The 22,903-nt window shown below is 34.3% G+C and overlaps 2 protein-coding genes across 7 annotated transcripts in view; both read left to right on the forward strand.

Annotated features, from left to right (window-relative positions):
• Positions 1-8,245, forward strand: part of LOC106868149 (purine nucleoside phosphorylase LACC1) — a 44,143-nt gene extending 35,898 nt beyond the window's left edge. For all 3 annotated transcript variants that reach the window (XM_014913282.3, XM_014913281.3, XM_052966387.2), the window contains one exon: positions 6,497-8,245. In XM_014913282.3, coding sequence (XP_014768768.1) covers positions 6,497-7,054 — 558 coding nt within the window. In that variant the 3' untranslated portion in view covers positions 7,055-8,245. The remainder of the gene's footprint in view (positions 1-6,496) is intronic.
• Positions 8,246-16,379: 8,134 nt separating this feature from the next.
• LOC106868150 (protein mono-ADP-ribosyltransferase PARP6) overlaps positions 16,380-22,903 on the forward strand; it is a 186,687-nt gene continuing 180,163 nt past the window's right edge. For all 4 annotated transcript variants that reach the window (XM_089349123.1, XM_089349125.1, XM_014913284.3 and 1 more), the window contains exon 1: positions 16,380-16,953. Coding sequence is in view for 2 of the 4 variants with exons in the window: in XM_014913284.3 (XP_014768770.1) it covers positions 16,839-16,953 (115 nt within the window). In the remaining 2 variants the exon portion in view is untranslated. The remainder of the gene's footprint in view (positions 16,954-22,903) is intronic.

The following is a 22,903-nucleotide window of genomic DNA, read 5'->3' on the forward strand; positions in this document are numbered from 1 at the left end:
TCTTCATCTAAATAATTATACCTTGAACCTGGTAACTGTTCAATGAGCTGCAATCATACAGTACTTCCTCCCACATTACTTTCATTTAATCTCTCTCTCTCTTTCTCTCTCTCTCTCTCTCTCTCTCTCTCTCTTTCTCTCAGTCTCTCTCTCATATATATATATATATATATATATATATATATATATATATGCAACAAACTTTTTTGGGTTTTTTGAAAGCGTAGAATGTGTATCATCATATCATACAGGCAAGAAAGTAATATTTCAAATGCAGTATAACATGTATGTCTATCTATCTATCTATTTATCTATCTATCTATCTATCTATCTATCTATCTATCTATCTATCTATATATATATATGTGTACGTATATATATATATATATATATATATATATATATATATATATATATATATATATATATATATATGTATGTATATATATATATATATATATATATATATATTATATATGTATATGTATATATATATATATATATGTATATGTATATATATATATATATATATATATATACGTATATATATGTGTATATATATATATATATATATATACGTATATATATGTGTATATATATATATATATATATATATATATATACACGTATATATATGTGTATATATATATATATATATATATATATATATATATATGTATATATATATATAATATATATAAAAACAAATAGTAAATGAGTATATGCATATATACGTACAGGTATGTGCGTACCAACATCCACCTGTATGTATAGGTGCATATCTGGGTACAGGACATTGCAAACAAAACGTAGACGAGAAAACACACAAGCCACATAGAGAACATTCTACTTCATCAGCTACCCCCGTTTTAACACCGGCGTTTCGAAGAGCTGGGCAGGACGCATCGTTAAAACAGCTCTTCCCATGGACCGCAAATTAAATTTGTATACACAAATTAAATCTTGCCATGGAGGAATGTAGTGGCGGACAAAAAACAAGACAGGAAAACAAACAGAAAAGGCTTTACGGCCAGACGAGAAAAATTATTTGTGTATGAACGCTGTGAGGCACGAACTTGAAAGGGACGAAGTAGTTACGCGTGTTTGCTCGGCGATAGCCAAGGGAGAAAAGGATTATTGACCGGAAGCATGTGACCATGCCAGTGTAAGGAGAAGAGAGAGAGTGGTAGAGGGAGAAACAAAGGGAGGAAGTAGAAGAATAGGTGAGCAACGAGAGGAAAAGAGAAAGAGAAGAAGTACGAGGGGGGAAAAAAGAGATACGTAGAAGTAACAGAGGAAGAACGAGAGGGGTAAAGCGAGATACGTAGTAGTAAAGAGGAAGAACGAGAGGGGGGAAAAAATGATAGAGGAAGAGAAAGAGATAGAGTAGCGTTGGAAAATATAAGTTTACGATAGATAGATATATATACGTGTATATATCTTTATTTCTTGATATATATATACAAAAAACAGGATGGTGGAGACATACAAGGAAACCAAACAGCAACAAATATGGAGGGTTGTTAGACCAGAACGAGGGTAAAATAGCAAACACTGGAGAAATATTTTCTTTGACAAGAGAAAAGATAGAAGAGAGAAATAGGATACATCCAGTCCTTAGGACAGAGCTGAAAGAAAAGAAAGACGACCACACAAGGAAAAGAAAGATGGATGATGGTCATGTGTGAGCAACGAGAGAGAGTAAAGGAGAAAGAGGAGAGAGAGAGAGAGAGAGAGAGAGAGAGAGAGAGAGAGAGACAGATAGATAGAAAATGGTGAAGAGGAGAAAAAAGGGAATTAGAGAAAGGATGAGAAAGATAATGATGGGAGAGAAAAACAGTATAGAGTCACATCAAAAAGATTAAGATAAACTAATTTGGAAATGGATGAATGGCATTCAATCAAATAATCATATAAATAATATATATATGCATATATATATATATATATATACACAAATAAAAACTTACTTGGAGAGGGATGCGTGGCGTTCGATCATATAATAATATAAATAGTATATAAATATATGCATATATCCATACATCAGTGGCGTGCGGTGACTTCCGGGGTTGGGCATGCAATGAATTTCTTCCCCCCCCCCCCCCAACGGCAATTTTTCAGTAAATAAATTTTCGTATTCCTACAATTTACATATGGGAGATTCTGAATATGCAATCACCCTCGAATGACCTAGAATAAGCAGGGAATAAAAAATGGCTCTGTAAAGATGAGCCTGAAATAAGTATATTGTTTGTATTTTTCTCTCTCTTCGAAACGTCAGTACTTTCCCATCCTCACTCTCCCTTAAAAAGTCTAAAAATCATAAGTGAAATGTAATAAAGATGAAATTGGATTCTGTTAATATTTTTGCATATTCGGAATCTCTGTTAAAGGTAGGAATCAGAAAAATTTTTTTCACAAAATTCGTTTTTCAAAGGGGTGCGATTCTGCATTAGACCCTATACCTATTGGTTGAGCTGAATCAAATTGAAATGATTTAATTAAGAGAACACATTTAGTTACATTATATGGCCATGCTTTAAGATCGTTACGCCCTGGAAGACAAGTCAGGTGTTTTATTATGCTACTTGTCAATTCTGGGAAAATTATCGATACTCAAGCAGACTGTTCTGAGACTTACTGAACTCAGTATATTAAAAGACTACGTCTCACGCACACACATTGAAAATACACTCATATACATGAATACACACACAATGAAAGACAGTGAAAATTCAACATTACAAAAAGCCCCCCAAAACTGTTGTGGCAGAAGTCAACATCTCTGAGATTGAAACAAGACATTTACGGCCGTAAATAGACTACACCCAGCAGCACAGAAAGGAAAACCTATGTAGGTTAGGTGTGACGAAGAAGTCGAACCATTTCTCCTGCCAAACAATACTGATGTAAGATGGTCGAACCTTACATTATAACAAACACTAACCAAAACCTGTAATATATGCCCTTTAATATATTAATTTTTTTTTAAGGTTCTAAAATATTATTTACCTCATTTATAAATTAATTCAATTCTTCGATCTTCCTGGGCAAATATATCTATCACATTTTCATAGAAATCTTCTCTTTTCATCAATTGTTGTAATAAATCTTTTTCAATTGACATTAGTGCTAACCCAGACAGTCTTCTTTCTCCTGTCGCATTTCTTTGGTATGTTTTGATTCTACTTAATGCAGAAAAGGATCGCTCTACAGAAGCAGTGGTAGACGGAATTGTCAAAATCAACTTGCACAGATTGAAGAGTTCTGGCATAGCTTCAACAAGGTCACTGCTGTAAATGTAACTCATTAAATGACTTAACTTCGCTTTTTAAAATCTTTCATTGAATACGTCACATTGAGCTCACTTTGTAATCGAATTACATCAAAAAATCTGCCATAAGTGATTTTTAAAGAATGTATAGAGTCCACAGGAAATTGTTTGCAATATTCATCAACTTTGTTGAAATTCAAAAGTTCCATGAATTTAAACTCTTCTAAGGATGAATATCGTGCTTTTATTTGGTCAACTACTGTACTGATAATTTTGTTACAATGCATTCTAATAATGTCGTTGAGGCTCAATAGATATATTTTTGGATCTCTGAATTCCGATTCCTGCATCGACTCCATATTTTTCCCCTAATATATCATAAAAGATTGAAAAATTATCAAGTTTGTTTTCGAGTACAGTTCTAGTTTTATCTATTTGCTCTTTACAATACACTATGCCATGACTTTTACTCTGGATATTAAATAAGATGTCAGTAAAAGAAAAAATGTCACTGAATACTTCTAACAAAAATAAGAAATCACTGGTTTGATAGACCAGTGAAGATAGAAGCTGTATCTAGATGACTTTCCATTTTTTTGTCATATTTACTGATTAAATATACGAATTCTTTGGTCACCCACCGTTTATAATTAATTGTTTTCCATCGAAGTCTCTTTTCGAAAAACTATTTCTCAAAATATCGTTTATAACACACATTTCACTCATTTGGAAAAAAGTAACACACGTGTAATCATCTGTGTATATTGTAAGTAAATTAAAAAAAAAAAAAACAGAAAAATGACGTTAGTCAAATTAAATATTTTTGTTTTCAGAACACTCCAAAAATATAATAGTGCAAACAGGCTGTTCCAAGAATTATGGCTAATTATAGCAGTTCTTGAGAACTGCTCTAGTTCCGGTCAGAACCAGCTAACAAAGAGCTAGAGAGGTGGGGGCCATGCTATTATCAGAAAGCATTACTTCCTATGATAAATTTGTGGAATCACTGACAGAGAGAAGAAGGGGTACAAAATATATATGCTGGTCTTAGCATATCTTTTGACAGGTCACTAAGAGAGAGAGAGAGAGAGAGAGGGGGGGGAAGGAAGGACGGACAAACTAACATAGATAGGGAGTTAGGGAGTGTCTATATGCTGGATTCTCATTGCATACCCTTCTCAAAGCTTTTACTAGTCACTGAGAGAGGGGAAGGGAGATCGGTCCTAGCATATCTTTTGACAGGTCACTAAGAGAGAGAGAGAGGAGAAGGAAGGAAGGACAAACTAACATAGATAGGGAGTTAGGGAGTGTCTATATGCTGGATTCTCAAAGTTTTTACTAGTCACTGAGAGAGGGGAAGGGGAGACAGAATATTTCGAAAACTGGACGGATTATTTTTTGCAAGAAAGTAACTATTTTATCTAATTTTCCGATTATATAACAAGGCATGCGGCGCATTTCTTGCATGTCTGAGACTGCACGCCACTGCCATACATATATGTACAAACCTACATCTATATGTATACATACATGCACATATGGGTACAGGACATCACAAAAAAACGTTAAACACAATGAGAAACGAAAACAAAAAAACAAACTTTTTTTTCGAACAACGAAAAAAAACAGAAACAAGACATGCAACATAAAGAATATTTCCCTTCGTCAGTTGTCCCTGTCCATCTACTCTGTGTTTCAAAGGACGGGACAATATGCGACTTGGTTGGAATAGTCCTTCCTGCAAAGCAAATTACTGACATCTCTGTACATAGCTTGTACAACTCTTACCAACCAATCCATCTATCCCTAGCTTCCACATTGACCACCAGATAAGGGAGCAGGAGGACCCTATCAAAAGCTTTCCTCGTGTCAACAAAAGCCAAGTACAGAGGTTTATTTTTGGCTAAGTACTTCTGCAGCTAGCTTTCCAGGAATATAGCATCAGTGGTTCTTCTGGCACAAAACCAAATTGCATCTCATCTAGACAAGCTCTCTTCATAATAAGTTGTGCTATGACCCTCTCTGTAACTTTCATCACCTGGTTCAACAATTTGGCACCTCTGTAATTATTTTTGTTTAAGGTGTCACCTTTACCTTTGGAGCAGTTGACAATGGTGCTACTACACCAGTCATTGGGTATGATTCTTTCGTGGACAACCTGGTTAACTATATGAGTGACTAGACCATATCCCACTTCAAATTGCTTTTATGTGATTTTTAAAAAAATATATTTTTGTAATATCAAATTTTTAATGTGTAAACTTTGTAGGCAATTAGCCTTATCACTAAAATTGAAAATAAATAGGTTCTTGAGTATTTTAATTTAAACTTTTAAGTAAAAATAATAAATATAAAAAGGCAATTACTACTATTTTAGATTTTAAATTTTAACTTCAGCAGCAAAGTTTTTTTCTTCTTGTCCTGTACTTTTCCAGGTTCAATGCTTAAGAATATTCTAGGATTCTGCCTTCATTTTTCATTTATATATATATCTACACACACACACACACACACACACACACACACACACATACACACATATATACATATATATATATATATAAGGAAACCTAGGGAATAATTCCCCTAGTAGAGAAAGTAAATTTTCATCCGGTTAAATATAATATATAATATATATATTATAGGCACAGGAGTGGCTGTGTGGTAAGTAGCTTGCTTACCAACCACATGGTTCCGGGTTCAGTCCCACTGCGTGGCACCTTGGGCAAGTGTTTTCTACTATAGCCTCGGGCCGACCAAAGCCTTGTGAGTGGATTTGGTAGACAGAAACTGAAAGAAGCCCGTTGTATATATGTATACGTATATATATGTGTGTGTGTTTGTGTGTTTGTGCTTGTCTCCCCAACATCGCTTGACAACTGATGCTGGTGTGTTTACGTCCCCCGTAACTGAGCGGTTCAGCAAAAGAGACTGATAGAATAAGTACTAGGCTTACAAAGAATAAGTCCTGGGGTCGATTTGCTTGACTAAAGGCGGTGCTCCAGCATGGCCACAGTCAAATGACTGAAACAAGTAAAAGAGAGTAAAGAGAGTGTATCTACATACACACATACATATACATGCACGCACATGTACACACACACACAAACATATGTATTTAGCATATTAATACATACATATATTTAAATAAATATATACAGAAACAAATATATATATATATATGTAATTGTTTTGCTTTTTGTCTTTCTTTATTCTCACTAGACGCCTTTAGTTGATCATGGAAATATTGTATGGCAAACTGGAACACCAAAACCTGAAGTTTATGATGGTGTGGTAACTGTAGAGCAAGGAATTACTTTAGCTGCACCTGGAGCCGACTGTTTAGACCTAATTTTTGCAGATCCTATCAAGAAATGTTGTGGTGTAGCCCACAGTGGCTGGAAGGGAACTGTAGCAGAGATAGCAAAAGAAGTCATTAAGAAAATGACTGAACTTGGTTCAAATACTCAAGATATTTTGGTTACACTTGGTCCTGCAGTGGAAGGATGCTGCTTTGTACTTGATACTAAAGCTGCTCAGAAATTTAAAGATATATCATTATCAGAATGCCTGAAATATAATGAAAAAGATGATAATTACCATGTAGACTTGTTCAAAGCCAATCTTAAGATCCTTGAAAGAAATGGCATATTACCTGAAAATATTGATTCAACAACTGCAACATATTGCACTGTATGCAACCCAGATTTATTTTTTTCTTGCATAAGAGACAAAACACCTTTTGGTAATCAGTTTGGATTCATTGGTATACATGCTTGAATTAAATAGTCATATAGGATCAATTCCAATTTTATTATCAAATCCATCCTCATTTTATCCATAATTAACTTAATTAACTTCATCTTATCTGCTGTGGTATTGGAGTTTTGTCAGATAACATGTCTTTTAATAAAATTTAATAAAAATCTGTTTTGCAAAAAAAAAAAAAATGATGGTATTCCCTATTTGATATTTTTTTTATATATGAATAAATTCTCTCTCTCTCTCTCTCTCTAAAACAATTTCTTTCAATATCTTATAAAATTACAGTGGCAGAGGTTGTCTGTAAAATACAGGTGATAAGTTTTGTGGTTCGGAGAAAATTGTTTAAAGGTTCAGTGACAAAATAAGTTTGGGAACCGCTACTATAGGTAATAAATGAATGTGTAGCAATTTTGCCTTAACACATTCCTTAAATGACTTAATTATTATATCACTTCTTATTTTTACCCCGTGAGTTCTCCACCTATATGTATCCTCGGGTAAGTATTGGTCTTTTCCCTCAGCTCATAGATGTCACCATGGTCACTGATGCATTGAACTTTGTTCACCAGTGCACCATTCTTCTGGAAACGCTATGGACAAGATTTTGTGATGAGAATGTCATGTTGCAAGCCTGTGTTTGTTGCATCAAGCAAAAAAATATTCAGCAAACTTTGCTGTTTGAAGACCTGACTCCATACCACAATGATGCAACACTGTCTGACACTCTATGTTGTTATGCATGTACATGAAAACTTGTACAATGAAAACACAGGTCTTTTCTGTTTGGCTGCCAAGGTCAATTTCTGTTCAAATTGATTTCATATTCAGTGTAATGGTACACTTTTATAGGCTAATCAATGCTATGAAAATTATTTTTGCCATAAATCATTAATTAAAAAGTTATTAGCTACTAAAATTTGAAAATTTTGGGTAATTTTAACCAATCATAAGCCACAGACTCATTCATGCCTGTTTCCATAGTAACTAGCTGAACATGAGAACTCTTTTGTTTGCAAGAAAGCACGTGTTGACACCACTTGTTGATGCTATGTTCTACTGTTTTCCTAGCCTGGAAATTTTACCAATCTGTTTTTGTTTTTAAATAAATCTTATAAGTTTGTGCTATAAGTCTATTTTGAGAAATATTTAATTTGTAATATGCTGTTTATCACATTAAATGCATATTGAATGCTTAAAACTACAAAAGATGTGTTGTTTATTCGTTTTTTCACATGCAGAAATCAAATATTGACAAAACATGCTATTTTCTGATGACAAAATGTGCAGACATGCACAAAATGACAGCTTCCAAATCCTGTTTCCAGACTGGGTGAAAATGATCAAACTTTAAACCTCTATAACTTTAAGAAAACATTTTTTGGAAAAAAGGAAATAACTCCAGCATTTCAACTGGAAAACCATATTAATGTACCAAATTAAAAAATTTTTTGATAAACTTTAATTTTTGAAACTTTGGCAGCCAAACAGAAAAGATCCGAAAGCACTTTGGACATCCTCTTGGAAAACTTCATCACAAAAACGGGTGAATATATAAAAACTTTGGAATGTTTTGAAGCATTAATTTTCTGTATATGATAACGCAAAATATTATTATACTTGTTTGTTTTGACATTAACATTGAAAAAAAATCAGCCTTGTTTGTAAAAAAATTTGGACCTGAGTTTGCACTCACTAAGCAAACTTCATTCCCTGGTCACTGTCTGCATTAGAAGTATTTGAAGATGAAATATCCATAATATCATGTGAGGTTACCATATTTAAAACGCAAATTGGTTGGAACCATGCAAATGAAAGGATATGAAGAGAGTAAATGCCATTATAGTGAACTCGGGAAAATTTTGGCTCAAATTCGCTTCAAAATCATTCATTTGAGAGAAGAGACTTTCCTTGGTGTTGAATGTTGAATTTGACTATTTTGAGCAAGATGAAAGATGCACCTAAGCTAACAGTCTTCTTAACATCATAGCTTGAAGAGGTAGGAATTGTGGTGGTAAGAATTGCATGTGCAGTGGCGTCTGCCCATTTTGATCTTTTCTTTGTTGTTGTAGTCATGATGACTAGTTGATGTTCATATGCTAAATGAGTGGAGTCTATAGCAAAGCTTCTCTCTCAGTTGTATGTTTGTAAATGCGGATGTAGCTGGTAACAGCTAGCCTTCGGCTGCACCTTGGACCCTGCTTGGTACTGTTTCGCGCCAGGGTGCATACCAACCAATCGTGGCCTTCTGATAAGGTCACGTGAGAGAGTGTTTTCTGATGCTTCTGGAGCCAAATTTTTCCTATAAAATAGCCTGCTTCATCTACGCCAGTTTGTCGCGGCTTCAGACCTTCTGAAGTCTAGCCGTTGACCACAGAGCACCAACCACCCAGTTTCCAGTGACGACATGACTCCGCTCTACTGGAGAATCAACACCACCATTCAACTGTTTACTACAAGCTTCGTCGCCAATGTCAACACGATGTCTCTACGTACACAGCAACCAAACAGCGCCCACACAGGTTCACTCAATACTGTTGTGAAATATCTTCACCAAGGTTAACAGAACTCAACCTGCGAGAACCTCTGTATCAAGTAACCAGCTCGGCATAGAAGCTTCAACTTCACAACATGTGACTTAGCTCTGTCTTGACACTTCAACCTCTTATATATGGACTTTCAATATACTGTGTACCTTAACTAAGAACTGGTATTTCTTATCCTTGTGTTCAGGACGCTTAACATCCTTGTTACAGATTCTTTTCTATGCTCTGTATTCTGTTGCATTCACATACACATATTTGTATACACACACTCTTTTGTTTACCTGACGGCCTGTCTTATATTATGTTATTATGCCGCATTCACTCACACACAGACACACAGTTTAATGCTCTAATAAACCTTTCTCTTTATTACATCTTTACCGGTTGTATCTCTCTCTTTTCCTTGTTGGCACTTCCTCACATTCATATGTGAGTTCACTTATATATTATTATATTTGTGTCGACCGTGCGACGCGTTAAATGGAGCCATTCCATTCATCACCATTCTCCTTGGTTCGCACAGTCGTTCTACAAGTCTATTTTAACAGATTTTGCTGGCTATTTCTGAGTTGAATATCACCAAATATTAAGGAGATGAAAATCGATTGTCCAATTTTGTGGTCTTATTGGCCTTTTCTTGAGTTGCAAGTTACCAACGGCTGTGTTGGTGAAAATTAATGTCAAATGTTAACAATGTCAAGGGATACTATTGGCTGTTGTGGGAATGGGTGAACTGGTGAATGAAAATATGATTCTTGGCTGCATGAAGAAATAACTGAAAAACACCCATGAACATCTAACCAAAGAATTTATTGTCACACAAACTGTGTTGGTTATTTACAGTTGCCTGACAAAAATGGAGACACATACTGCTCAGCTGCTTCAATAGTCTCGAAAGAATTTAGACGTCAAAAGCAGTGTTTTATAGGGTACAATAAGCTTCATGAAGACTGAATCATGCCACAGCTTGATGCTGATTGGTTGCTTAATAGACTGATCACGTGAAACTTGTCTGTGTCTGTGTTTGTGTTTGTTCACCATTCTACTTGACAATCAGTGTTGGTTTGTTTACATCTCTGTAAGTTATTGGTTCAGTAAAAGAAACCAATAAAATAAATACCGGACTAAAAAATAAGTACTGAGATTAATTTTTTCTTCTAAACCTATCAGTCTGATGGCAAAAAATAGTAAAAGATAAAAAATATATGATAGGCTTCCATACAATTTTTGTTTACCAAGTGTACAAACAGTGCAATGATCAACCTAAGTTACAAGATATTTGACCAAGGAACCAGGCAACACAATTGAACTTGAAACCATATGGTTACAAAGGAAATTTTGTCTTCCTCTATGAAGATCAATTAAATCAACCATTATTCTCCTCTTTATAATCTTTTGTCTGGAATCTCAGTGTGGTCACTAAATTTATCAAGAACAGTAACCAAATCTCCCTCATACCACAGTCTTAAAAGAAACACATTTGATTCTCAACTGGGGTCCATATGGCCCTTGGGGTTCCACATAGGATTCCATTGTTAAAAATTTATGTGCAATAAATTGGTTATACTTCTACAATACACAAAATATTTTAACAACTTTTTTAACAAAATATTTTAACAACTTTTTAAATAAAATTTCTTATAATATTTAATTAGGAAAATACAACAGGATTTTTAAAAACATTGAATGGCTATGGAGGTCAACCAGAGTAAGATAGGAATCAAAGGGGTCCATAGGTGAAAAATGGTTGAGAACCACTGCATTAGATAATGTATTCTGGGATACATTATTCCTAAAAGCAAAACAAGAAACAGGGCAGTCATGGATCAATTGATTTGATCATAGGTCAACACAGTCAGAAACAACTTATTGACTGGGGCTATATGACAACTACAACGATATATAATGTTGTTCAACAAGTTCAACCCTGATGAGCAAAGCTATCAAAGGAGCTCCAACTATGACCATTTTGTCTTTCTTTTTTCAGCGCTAATATATCTAGAATTATATTGTCTAGTTTATCTTTTCTTTTTAAGACAGTGTGGCATGACTTGAGGGAGACCATTACCATCGTCATTTACTATCCACCTTTTCATGTTTGCATGGCTCAGATGGGTTTAGTTGTGGCAGATTTTCTGTGGCAGGATGCCCTTCCTGTAATCAGCCTAAACCTGTTTCTCAGTCAGGTAATATTTCCCCATGACTAGACATGTTCTCACAGAATATAGAAAATAGATAACACTGCTTATATGACAGTGAGACTCATTTTCAATTGTCATGTTATTTCAAGACAATGAGACACAAACACACTCTCACACGCACATATACACATGCACAAACACATATACATACACACACACATACAAACACACACACACACACATCTATCTATACCACATATATCAACAAAAAAAGTAGTCCATCTGGTGAGAGATAAATATTATTTAATAAACACAATATTTGTTTTTAGGAGATACTATTAGTTTCATGTGATGAAAGCAGATCAGACAGCTTTTTTTAACATGTCAAGTGACTTAGCACAATCCTCAGGCTGTGCTCACATGGCATAACAAGCTAAAAATAGGATGGTAGAATGAGAGAAAAACAAGAAAAGGCAAGAAGGAAGTAGACATAATAGGGAGAAGGTTGAAAAACTGGGAAAAAAAAAAAAAAGAAAACAGAAAGAAGCAAAGGGGAAGAATTAGTTATGTCCCTTTTGACTGTAATTCATAAAGCTGAAAGAATAGTGACCTGGAGTCTGCAGTACAGCTGCTCAATCTGGAGAGGGTGGTACTCTCCAATTCACCAACAGGAACTTATCCATATGCTTACAGCCATTGAAAATTTCAGAGATGAAATTCAGCAGTGTGGTAGAGTTCTTAGATCTGAAAAGGATCTGTGTTCTTTCAGCTATGCATAGCTTACATTTTTTTGATCTGTTGACATATGGTGTGGATTTTCCAACCATTTTCCACTTTACTGTATGTTGTGTGGAATTAGACTTCAAATCCTATACATGGCTAGCCAACTTAGTGGCTTTAAGTTTGTCCCTGTGTCAAGAGGAAGATATGTGATTAGCATAGTGATTTTTGAAGTTGCCTTCAACTAGCCCAATGTAGATCTTCTTTTCAACTGTGTTATCATTTAGCATTGCAGTAGTGCTGCCACTAGTTTGCTAATATTATGTAATAAAATAATATTATATATATATATATATATATATATATATATATATATCAATTTATTCATGATGGGTTTGTTTCAATTTCTGTTTACAAAATCCACTCAAGACTTTGGCTGGCCTATAACAAAATACACTGGACTGAACCCTTAAACAACTGGTTGAGAAATAAGTTTCTTAACTATACAACCATGCTGTCTCTGAAAAAAAAAATAATAAATGCGTATTCAATAATGGTCATTAGAAATACATGGCCAAAATAAAAGACAATCATGATAGAGACAGTTTTTATTATGAATTCTGCTAAATCTTTGAGTCTGACCTACATTTAAACAATAACAATGCTGACCTCAAACAAACCATTTCTGACTCAGTGACAGATACCTTGAAACTTGTTTGTGATAACAGTCAAATCTCTCTCAAGTCACACCCTACCATCCTATAAAAGGGCAGAGCACATTGAACAATATAGCCATCAAGCACTGTTGGCAACTAGTATTTGCAAGGTTTTGAGGCTAGTAGGTTATAAGGTATCACCCTGTAGCAGATACAACTTATTTCTAGTTGATTGGAGCAACATGAAATCAAATGCTTTGCCTAAGAGCCCAATGCATCAACCAATCCAGATTTTGAATCTATGACAATATGAGTGCGACAGTATTATTGTGAATCTATCAGCCTAACTGCAAGGCATATGGCCTTAGATATTCTATTTTCAGATATGTTGTTCTGATAAAAAAAATCATGGGTGAGTATAGCCTGAATATCTTTGATTTTGGTTTGCTTGATCAGAGTTGATCTCAATGATGTAACTAGAGTGTGTGCCTCTACCCACCCTTGCAATACAGTTTATTCAGGCTTATACAGCAGACCCCAAAGTGCCACCTTGATAAATGCATTGCCAAAGACAAACTTCCCCCTCCTTACTGTTACCTATGCCACAAGTTGAACTAATGCTAACAACAACTGATTCCTCACTTGGAAACATTTCTTTAACTAGATCACTAATTAATAAAAACTTAATACTTAATGAAGATTGATATGGCAATTCTTAGATCACCAAAAATTGAACACAAATTTTATACAAAATTCAATTTCAGAGAAAAATGTGTGAATTTGTATTAGCAACATAAACCAAAAAGAGAGGGATCTTTTCTGTTTGGCTGCCAGCGTCAATTTTCTGTTTGAATTGATTTCATATTCAATGTAATGATTACACTTTTACAGGTTAATTAATGATGTAAAAGTAATTTTCACTATAAATCAAAAAATAAAGAGTTATTAGTGATTAAAGTTTGAGAATTTTGGTAATTTTAGCCAATCGTAAGCCACAGATACATTCATGGCTGTTTCAATAGTATGAAGTGGAACATGAGAACTCTTTTACCTATTGCCATAGTAACAGTCTTTGAAAAATCTTTTATCTGCGAGGAAGTATGTGTTGACAGTAGTTTTGAAATGTCTTTCATTAGCAAGGAAGCATGTGTTGACAAATTTGATGTTGTGTTCTGAGTTCTGTGTGATTATGGCAGCAAGCTCCAGTAACTTTGCTTCTATTATGGAAAAATTGAAAACAGAGGAGGATACTGTATTGTACCTTCAAGAAAAGGGTGTTATTATGCCCAAAAGAAAATTATGTAAAAAGAGGCATGTACGAAAAGACATGGTGGGAACATGTACTGGTGATACTTGCTGCTTAAATGTTTGTTTTTTAAGCATATTCAAATTGTAATGTGTTTATCGTACATGTGTTGTTCATCGCATTTACATTAAATGTATATTGAATGCTTAAATGTTTATTTACTCATTTCTTTTTGTCATTGAGCATTGAAGGTGATTGTGAGGTGTGCTAAAAATAACATTTTTTGGATAAATCTTTTAAATTGACATAAACATTTATTTCATGAAAGAAAATTACCAGAGAACTTTCATCTAATTCTTCCAAATCTTTCTGTTAAAAATTGTAATGTATTTATCGCATGTAGCATATTGTTCATCACATTTGCATTAAATACATATTGAATATTTGGTAAATGCTTGTTTTTTAAGCATATTTAAATTGCAATTAAACATATTTAAATTGTAATGTGGTTATCACATGTAATGTGTTGTTCATCACATTTGCATTAAATGTATATTGAATGCTTAAATGTTTGTTTACTCATTTCTTTTTGTCATTGAACATTGAGGTGGTTGTGAGGTGTGCTAAAAATAACAGCTAAATAAGATTTTTTTGATAAATCTTTTAAATTAAAGTTTATTTGCCAACATCTTGCTCAGAGATTTAAAACTAACTGTTTTTCTCTTTTAAATTAAACTGTTTTTCTCTTTTAAAATTCTTCCAAACCTTTCTGTTAAAAATTGTAATGTGTTTATCGCATGTAGTGTTGTTTATCGCATTTGCATTAAACACTTGTGGTTGTGAGATGTGCTAAAAATAACAGCTAAATAAGATTTATTTACATGAAAGAAAATTACCAGAGACATAACACGTGTTGTTTACAAATATTGATAACACGTGCTATTTTCAGGATGTTGACAAAATATGTAGTCACGCACAAAATGACAGCGTCCAAATCCTATTTCCTAACTGGGTGAAAATGATCAAACTGTAAACTACTATAATTTTTTAAAAACAATTTTCTGGAAAAAGTAAAATAACTGCAGCAATTCAGTTTGGGCAAGTGCATTATTGTGCCAAATTTTAAAATTTTCTGTAAGCTTTAATTTCTGAAATGCTGGCAGCCAAACTGAAAAGATCCAAAGAGAGTTTGTGGAATGTAAAATGACCATAGTGAGTAGTTTAGCATTTCAGGATCTTGACATTCAACAGAAATAGGAAAACGAAGTTGTTGATCATTCCTTGCCTACAGCCATACTACTTTTTGGTGAAAGACAAAAAACCAAAACGTTAGATTTTCCACTTATTATGCTTATTGTACTTATCAACACTCAGCAAACTCTGTTTAATAAATGTGGCCATGTATGTTTGCGTTCAAATTACTAATTAATAGCGATTTAAGGAGATTTAGTAATGAGACAGTAAGAAGGTTAAATATGCATAAGACAACTACAACAAAAACAGTCTGGTGAACTTATGTGTATATTTACTTTACATGTGTACAGATAAATCCGTGCTGCCATTTCGTTTGCTTTATAATAGTGTGTGTGGGAGGGAAAGAGTGGATGTGTATATGAGAGAGAGAGAGGAGGGTGGGGAGAAAGTAGAAAAGTAAGCTACGTGATGGAGAAGAAAGAAAACAGAAAAGAGGAAAAAGAGAAAGAACAGAAACGACGAGAGAGAATGATTAAGAGGGGTAGAAGGAACAAAATGTGAGGGTAAGAGAGAGGAAATAAATAAAGCGTGAAAGTGAGAGAAGAAAGTGAAAATAGTTCAAAGAGAGAAAACTGGGGGGGGGGAGGGGTAGAGGTGATTAAAAAAAGGAGATGGAGTGATCTCTAAAACAGAATGGAGAAAAGAAGAGGGGAGAATAAAAAGACGTGCAGAAAAAAGAGAGAAAGTGAGAGAATAGAATGGAAAAAGAAGTGACAGAGTGGGAGGGTATGAAGACAGTTTGATACAGGAAGAGAAAGGAGAAACGAGGGAGTGAAAATCAGACAGAGAAAGGAAGAGGGAATGAAAGATGTATTGGGAAACACAGACAGGTGGATATTATGCTTCCTATTCTCTTTACGTAGGCTGAATAATAACGAAATATAAACAGAAGTGTCTGATCACCAGAGAGCTGGACGTTAAACACCTTCAACCAACTATACGATTCATCCATTGATATCAACAACGTCAACACCATCTCACTGTGTCCACTACAGCTTGTGCGCGTACACACACACACACACACACGCGCCCGACTTATACATTTTCAGTTCTGGTATTTGCAGCGGAAGAGAAAGGATTTTGATGTGTTGCATGGACTGAAGCTATTTGACTGCAAAGCCTAGCTACTGACGGACTACCACCACCACTATCACTATCATTAACATCACTTTCATTATCGACAAAAGGAGCCAGGCAATCGGTTCACTCATTTGTCTGTATGAAGCAGAGATCAATTGGATGGCCACTAGTGCCGCCCGAATCATGTCTACACGGACTGATCGCTTGGATGAATTCCGCTGCGATGCCCAAGTGGCTGTAGAACTAAGTCAGTTGGCTAGCTGGCCTATATTGAGTATGTAAACACCTTTCTTAAACTTGATGTCCATTTTATGATTGCTGCTACTGTTGTTGTGGCTGCAGCTGCTGCTGCTGTTGAATTTGTTGTTGTTTCTTGATATTGTTTTACATGTTGATAACAGTTGATAGAAAGCGACGTCTTTTATTTTCGCTTTCCCTGTAGTTTTCTTTCTCTCATTCTCCATATCTTTTTACATGTCCAGTTAACTTCCAGGAATAAACTGATGCTTAACACACATTAAAAAAACATACATTGTGTTGCACTTTTATTTATATACATCTCTGAGCTGCAACAGATAGCGAAGGAATGTAAAAATATGTACGTATATATGCACACAGGAATGCATACTTACACACATCTATCTATCTATCTATCTATCTATCTATCTATCTATCTATCTAATCTAGTCTCGCCCCCTCTCTCTCTCTATTTATCTATCTATATGTATATATGTGTATGTATATATATGAAACAAGCTCAAACATATATGCGCACCAAATACGCACATATATATATATATATATATATATATATATATACTTACATATACACACATATGTGCGTATACATATATGTGTGTGTGTGTGTGTGTATATACACACACAAATTGGGTATACGCATTCACATATACATACGTTTGTATGTATGCATATATGTACGCATGTATGGGTGTGCTTAATCGTGCATGCGTGTCTGTGTGTACGCGCGAGCGCGATTCTTGTTGAATGCTGCTGTAACTCTTGAAATGTTAAAGATCTGAGATTTTAGAAAATGGAAAAGCACATGACGAAATAACAAAAGGATTAGGAAATAAATAAATAAATAAATAAATGGGTTTTTATCCTCTTTTTCTTTGTGTTTTTGCTAACGAATGCACTTAGATCAAAGCAGTGATGTGGATAACCATATTGGATATCAACAGTGTTCAGTTTTATATACTAATAGGAATTGCAATAATAGTATTATATTCTCTAGACACGGAAATGCCGTTGTGTAGTGACTGTCGCATACATAACCTCAGTTATGCACAAGCATACAAGGAGAATATTGACAACAAACACGAAGAAATAGCAAGACAGGTGGCTAAGGATTTGAGTTGTGTGTGTGTGTGTACGTGCGTGTGTGTATACATGTGTATGTATGTATGTATATATATATATATATATATATATATATATATATATATATATATATATATATATATACATACACATATATTATATAGAAAGAGACAGACGGATTGATAGATAAACTGACATAGATAGATAGGTAAGTAGGTAGGTAGATAGATAAGTCCTCTTTAAATGCAACGTACGCAAGATGCAGGCATATAACACTATATATATATATATATATATATATATATATATATATATATATATATATATATATATATATATATGTATATATATGTGTGTGCATGTATGTATATACATATATATGTGTGTGTGTGTGTATGTATGTGTATACACACACACACACATATATATATATATATATATATATATATATATATATATATATATATATATATATATATATATATATATATATATATATATATATATATATATATATATATATATATATACATATACACATATGTTTATATATCTGTACTTATATAAACTCGTTGATATTAGTATTCATAGAAACGACGGTTAAATGTAAAGTTTGAAATGAGCTTCATTATTTTTAGAAATATGAAGTACATGTAAAAATATCAAAATTCAAAATAGAGCAAGTGATTCTGCTTTATCATGTATAAAACTAAATTCACAGCACACTTTATCGTGTATTATCCCTTATCCTACATTACTGCCAAACCGTCGCGTCTTGTCTCAGCTTTCGTTTAACCACATTAGAACGTTTGCTTTATTACTTCTTTTGGAAAGGACGGGTTTTACTCATTAACTGGTCCATCTACTGCCATCATTCTCTTCGGGAAGGACTCGATATGCTATGGCTAATATTGTACGGACAAGTGTTGTTGCGGCATCTATAGAGGTTTCTGAACAGTGAGCAAGAGCAAATGTCATCGCCTTTGGCTGACATGCTTCCCCATTTTTCACTTTAACACGCCTGGATCAAACGAAGACCAACACTTGGCACCTGGTGTTTGGAATTCTGTCGGGCGCTCACGGTCCAATACCATTGGGTCACACAGTTAGTGGAACTTTCATGTTAGCTTTCTATAAAGGACTTGTGGAGGGGACAGACAATGATGTTCTTGGAGTAAACTCTGAATGGCAAAATGACTCGACTGGCTTGTCTATTCCGGTGGATAATAGATAACTTCCAGAAATCCCTTGACTGGCAGTGCTATAGAGCAAGGTGAACATTTCCGGCTCGAGATAAGCACTTCAGGCAGGAAAGTGCTCTCAGCCAGGCTTGTTTGAGATGCACATAAAACCGTTTTGTTTGCTCTGCATCCCAGTATTGCTGACTCGTCGATTTTTGTCGAACAGCTGTTGTTGCATGTAGGACGGATCCAGCTATCGGCCATTGTGAAGATCGCCCCGCCACTTTGTTTTAGCAGCGAAGAACAAATAGTTTTCCTGACTGGTCGTTTTAGTGAAAGAGTGTGCGGTGGACACAACTAAATGAACGAAAGACATATACTTTTCACTTCGGCCAAGGCCTTATCGACGTTTACAAGTTCTACTTGAGAAGAGATGTGCTACTCTTCTGTAAACTTGGCGAAAGGTGGATGTGAATAAGAAACGTAGCACGAATGGGTTTACTCTATGTATGCGCCTGTAGACAGGAGATAACAGTCAAATGAGGGCACTTGTCCTTCCTTGTTAGGATAATCCTTAATCTATGAGGTTATATTTGATTTTGATTGTTGGCTTTAGGTGGTACTTTACAAATATCTGATATGTTCGTTCTTTAGGAATCACATTAGATGTTTATAAAGTGCGTATACTAATATTCTTATTTAGTCATCTGATTTTTGTTTACAATCTCTTCCAATTTTTCTATAACTTGTCTCTGACATGTCTCTTCGTCTGCTGTTGCATTGTGCCAATAAAAGATCATAATTATTATAAATTCATTTCTTTAAAACAATTTCAAAGGCATGGACATTGCGACTTTTATTTATTTTGTCATAATCCTTTTTGCTACAGGCACAAGGCCCTGAAACTTTGGAGGAGGGAGCTAGTCGATTACATCGGCCCCGGTACTAAACTCTATACTTTATCAACTCCGAAAGGATGAAGGGCGGTCAACCTCGGCGGTATTGAAACTCGGAACGTAAAGAGCCGGAAGAAATACCGCAAAGCATTTTGTTTGGCGCGGTAACGATTCTACCAGCTCGTCGCCTTAAAAACCTCAAGAGGTTTTTTTCCGACGCTCTAGCGACTCTGCCACTTCGCCACCTTTTTATTTTCTCATAATAATAGCTCATTGTTGTAAGAAACATTCATTTTGTAAGAAACATTTATTCGAAACTAGCTGTCGGTGCTAATTATAAAGCGAGCAATTTATGTAAAGTCATGTATTTATTTATTCTATCTAAAGTAAATCCCTATCAATTTGGCAACTGGAAATATGCATAGGACATGGTCACAAAATATGTTCCAGTTTATTTGGCGCTCTTACGTTTGATATATTAAATTTGTTTAATGTTAAGTGATGGTGTTTGGAAGTATTGCGATGTTCGCGTGAAATCATGTTGGAAACCAGTTTACGAAGTGAAGCTTTATAATCAATCACATGAAACTTTATAAACACTGTACGAAGTAGTGGCGTAGCTTGGATGGGACCATAGAAGCGTTTATCCTGGGCGCAAAATTTCGGAAGAAAATAATTTTAATAAAATATAGCGCGTCTTACTCCAATCGCAACCCACGCTGGTATGAAGTTCCAAATATCGGTGTACATAGTCTTGTACGGTTACGAAATATACATACTTTTACTCTACACATCTTTAAACAGGAAAACTAATGGCCCCAAACATTAAATATGTATGTCCAAAACGGATATCCTAAAGCAACAATCAATCAGCCGTCTTTGCTTTGTACAAAAAGTGCCTGATAGCTATTCGCTCACTGTTAAATAGAAATTTTTAAAGGATAGCAAATGTTGTGCTTTTGGGTTAAAAAGAAAGTGACTGTGTAAAACAACCCAATAAACATTTTAAAGATAAACGATCTCTGGTGGAATATCTTGATTGAAAGTCGTGAACCTCAGATCTGAAGAAATAAAGTTAAAATATTCACTGTTTATATTTGAAGAATTTTCTTACACATCAATTTATTCCAAATGGGAGATTCTTATGAAGATAAGTCCCAAAATGTGAAGAAAGCTTTTGATATGAGAAACATTGATTTTATTATCTTATTTGCTGAAACTCGAATTTCAATATTCTTTCTTATACTGTACACATCCAATACACGCATGCTAATTATTACTGCTTCCCACACAAACGTTTGGAAAGCATTATTCGTGGATGATAAGCCATTCTTTTATTCTCTAGTTTCTTTATAGTCAAGTAATCATTCAAAGATTTGAAAATAGCTCTAATCAAGAGCATTGACAACTTGCATTTGTCCGTAAACTAGCCCAGTCTTTTGAATGCTTACGTCAACCTCAGTGAATCATTTTTATTTTCAGTTTATTTTCAAAGTTAATGAATCAATAAAATCCTAAGATTCTACACTAATACACACACTGAAAACTTTATATCATCCACCTACGATTCTCTACAATTTTTCTTATATATTCCAGTCCTACGATGTATCCTTTGCACATGCATATTTAATTGCTTTCTTAGCTATCTCAATTCAGCTGGATATCAAAAGTATTGATATTCCTTTACTACTCAATTGCTTTTCCAACATACCTGCATTCAGTTGATCAGATTTATACTGCACATCATCCATTGATTAATGTTTAACTCTTTCGTCTTACACTTTCAATCCACAGTCTTTACTTTCCATATGTTACTAGACTGTATTTCATGTTATGCTTATGATACATAATAATCTTTGCACTAAGGATGGATTATGAATACAATTGATTTCTTTTGAGTAGCTACACGATTTCATTGTCATCATCTAAGGTGGCAATTCTTTATTGAACTTCCTTCCTCTATCTTAAACCCTTTGATATCATGATGTCAGAATCTTCAATATTCTTCACTAATATAAATTAAAAATCTCATAGTATCCACTGCTTCTAGTGATCCAGGTTTGTCAGTTCTTGGTCATCCATGTAATACACATATATATATAAAATGTTAGTCCTTTAGTCCATTATCTATCTGCCTGATAATTTATTCTCCTTGTCATCTTCAGCACAATAAATTTCAGATACTGTTATCCACTCTGACCTCCAACTCAGAAACAGTCATCTATGCTTCAAGACTTTTCTAAAGCTCCTACATAGACTCCGCTATTACTTCAAACAGTTTGTTCTCTGTTCATCACCAGGAACCATGTTTGTGGTATTTCTATACACAAGCTGGGCTGTTCCTACCTCAGGCAGAGGTATATTTTATGCAGAATTACTTGGTGTTAGGCTTATGGATTTTAAAATATATTTTAATAATAATACAAGTAGAATATCAGTATAAAGAATGATTAATAAATAATTCAAGAAACATGATGTTTGATAACAGAAACTCTTGGATTCAAGCCTTAAACTATTTTATAGGAAGACAATATATTTGGGGGAAAAAAATAGCTTTCCATAAATTATAAGCTTTGCAATGAATGATTTATTAATTATGTTCTCACTCTTGTCAACATCACACACAAACTATTACAACATCAACTGTACTTTCCTGCAAATTTACTATTCAGTTACTAGGACCTGTTGCAAAACACTATTAAAATAAAACTTTTTGATTGATAAACTAGTACATATTTCATGAACTATCAGAGTTTATTTTTGATTGGAATCTGCAGCATTAGATGGAAAGTTGTAATAGTACCAA

This window comes from Octopus bimaculoides, chromosome 3, assembly GCF_046866305.1.
Source record: "Octopus bimaculoides isolate indiv1 chromosome 3, ASM4686630v1, whole genome shotgun sequence".
Classification (NCBI taxonomy): domain Eukaryota; kingdom Metazoa; phylum Mollusca; class Cephalopoda; order Octopoda; family Octopodidae; genus Octopus; species Octopus bimaculoides.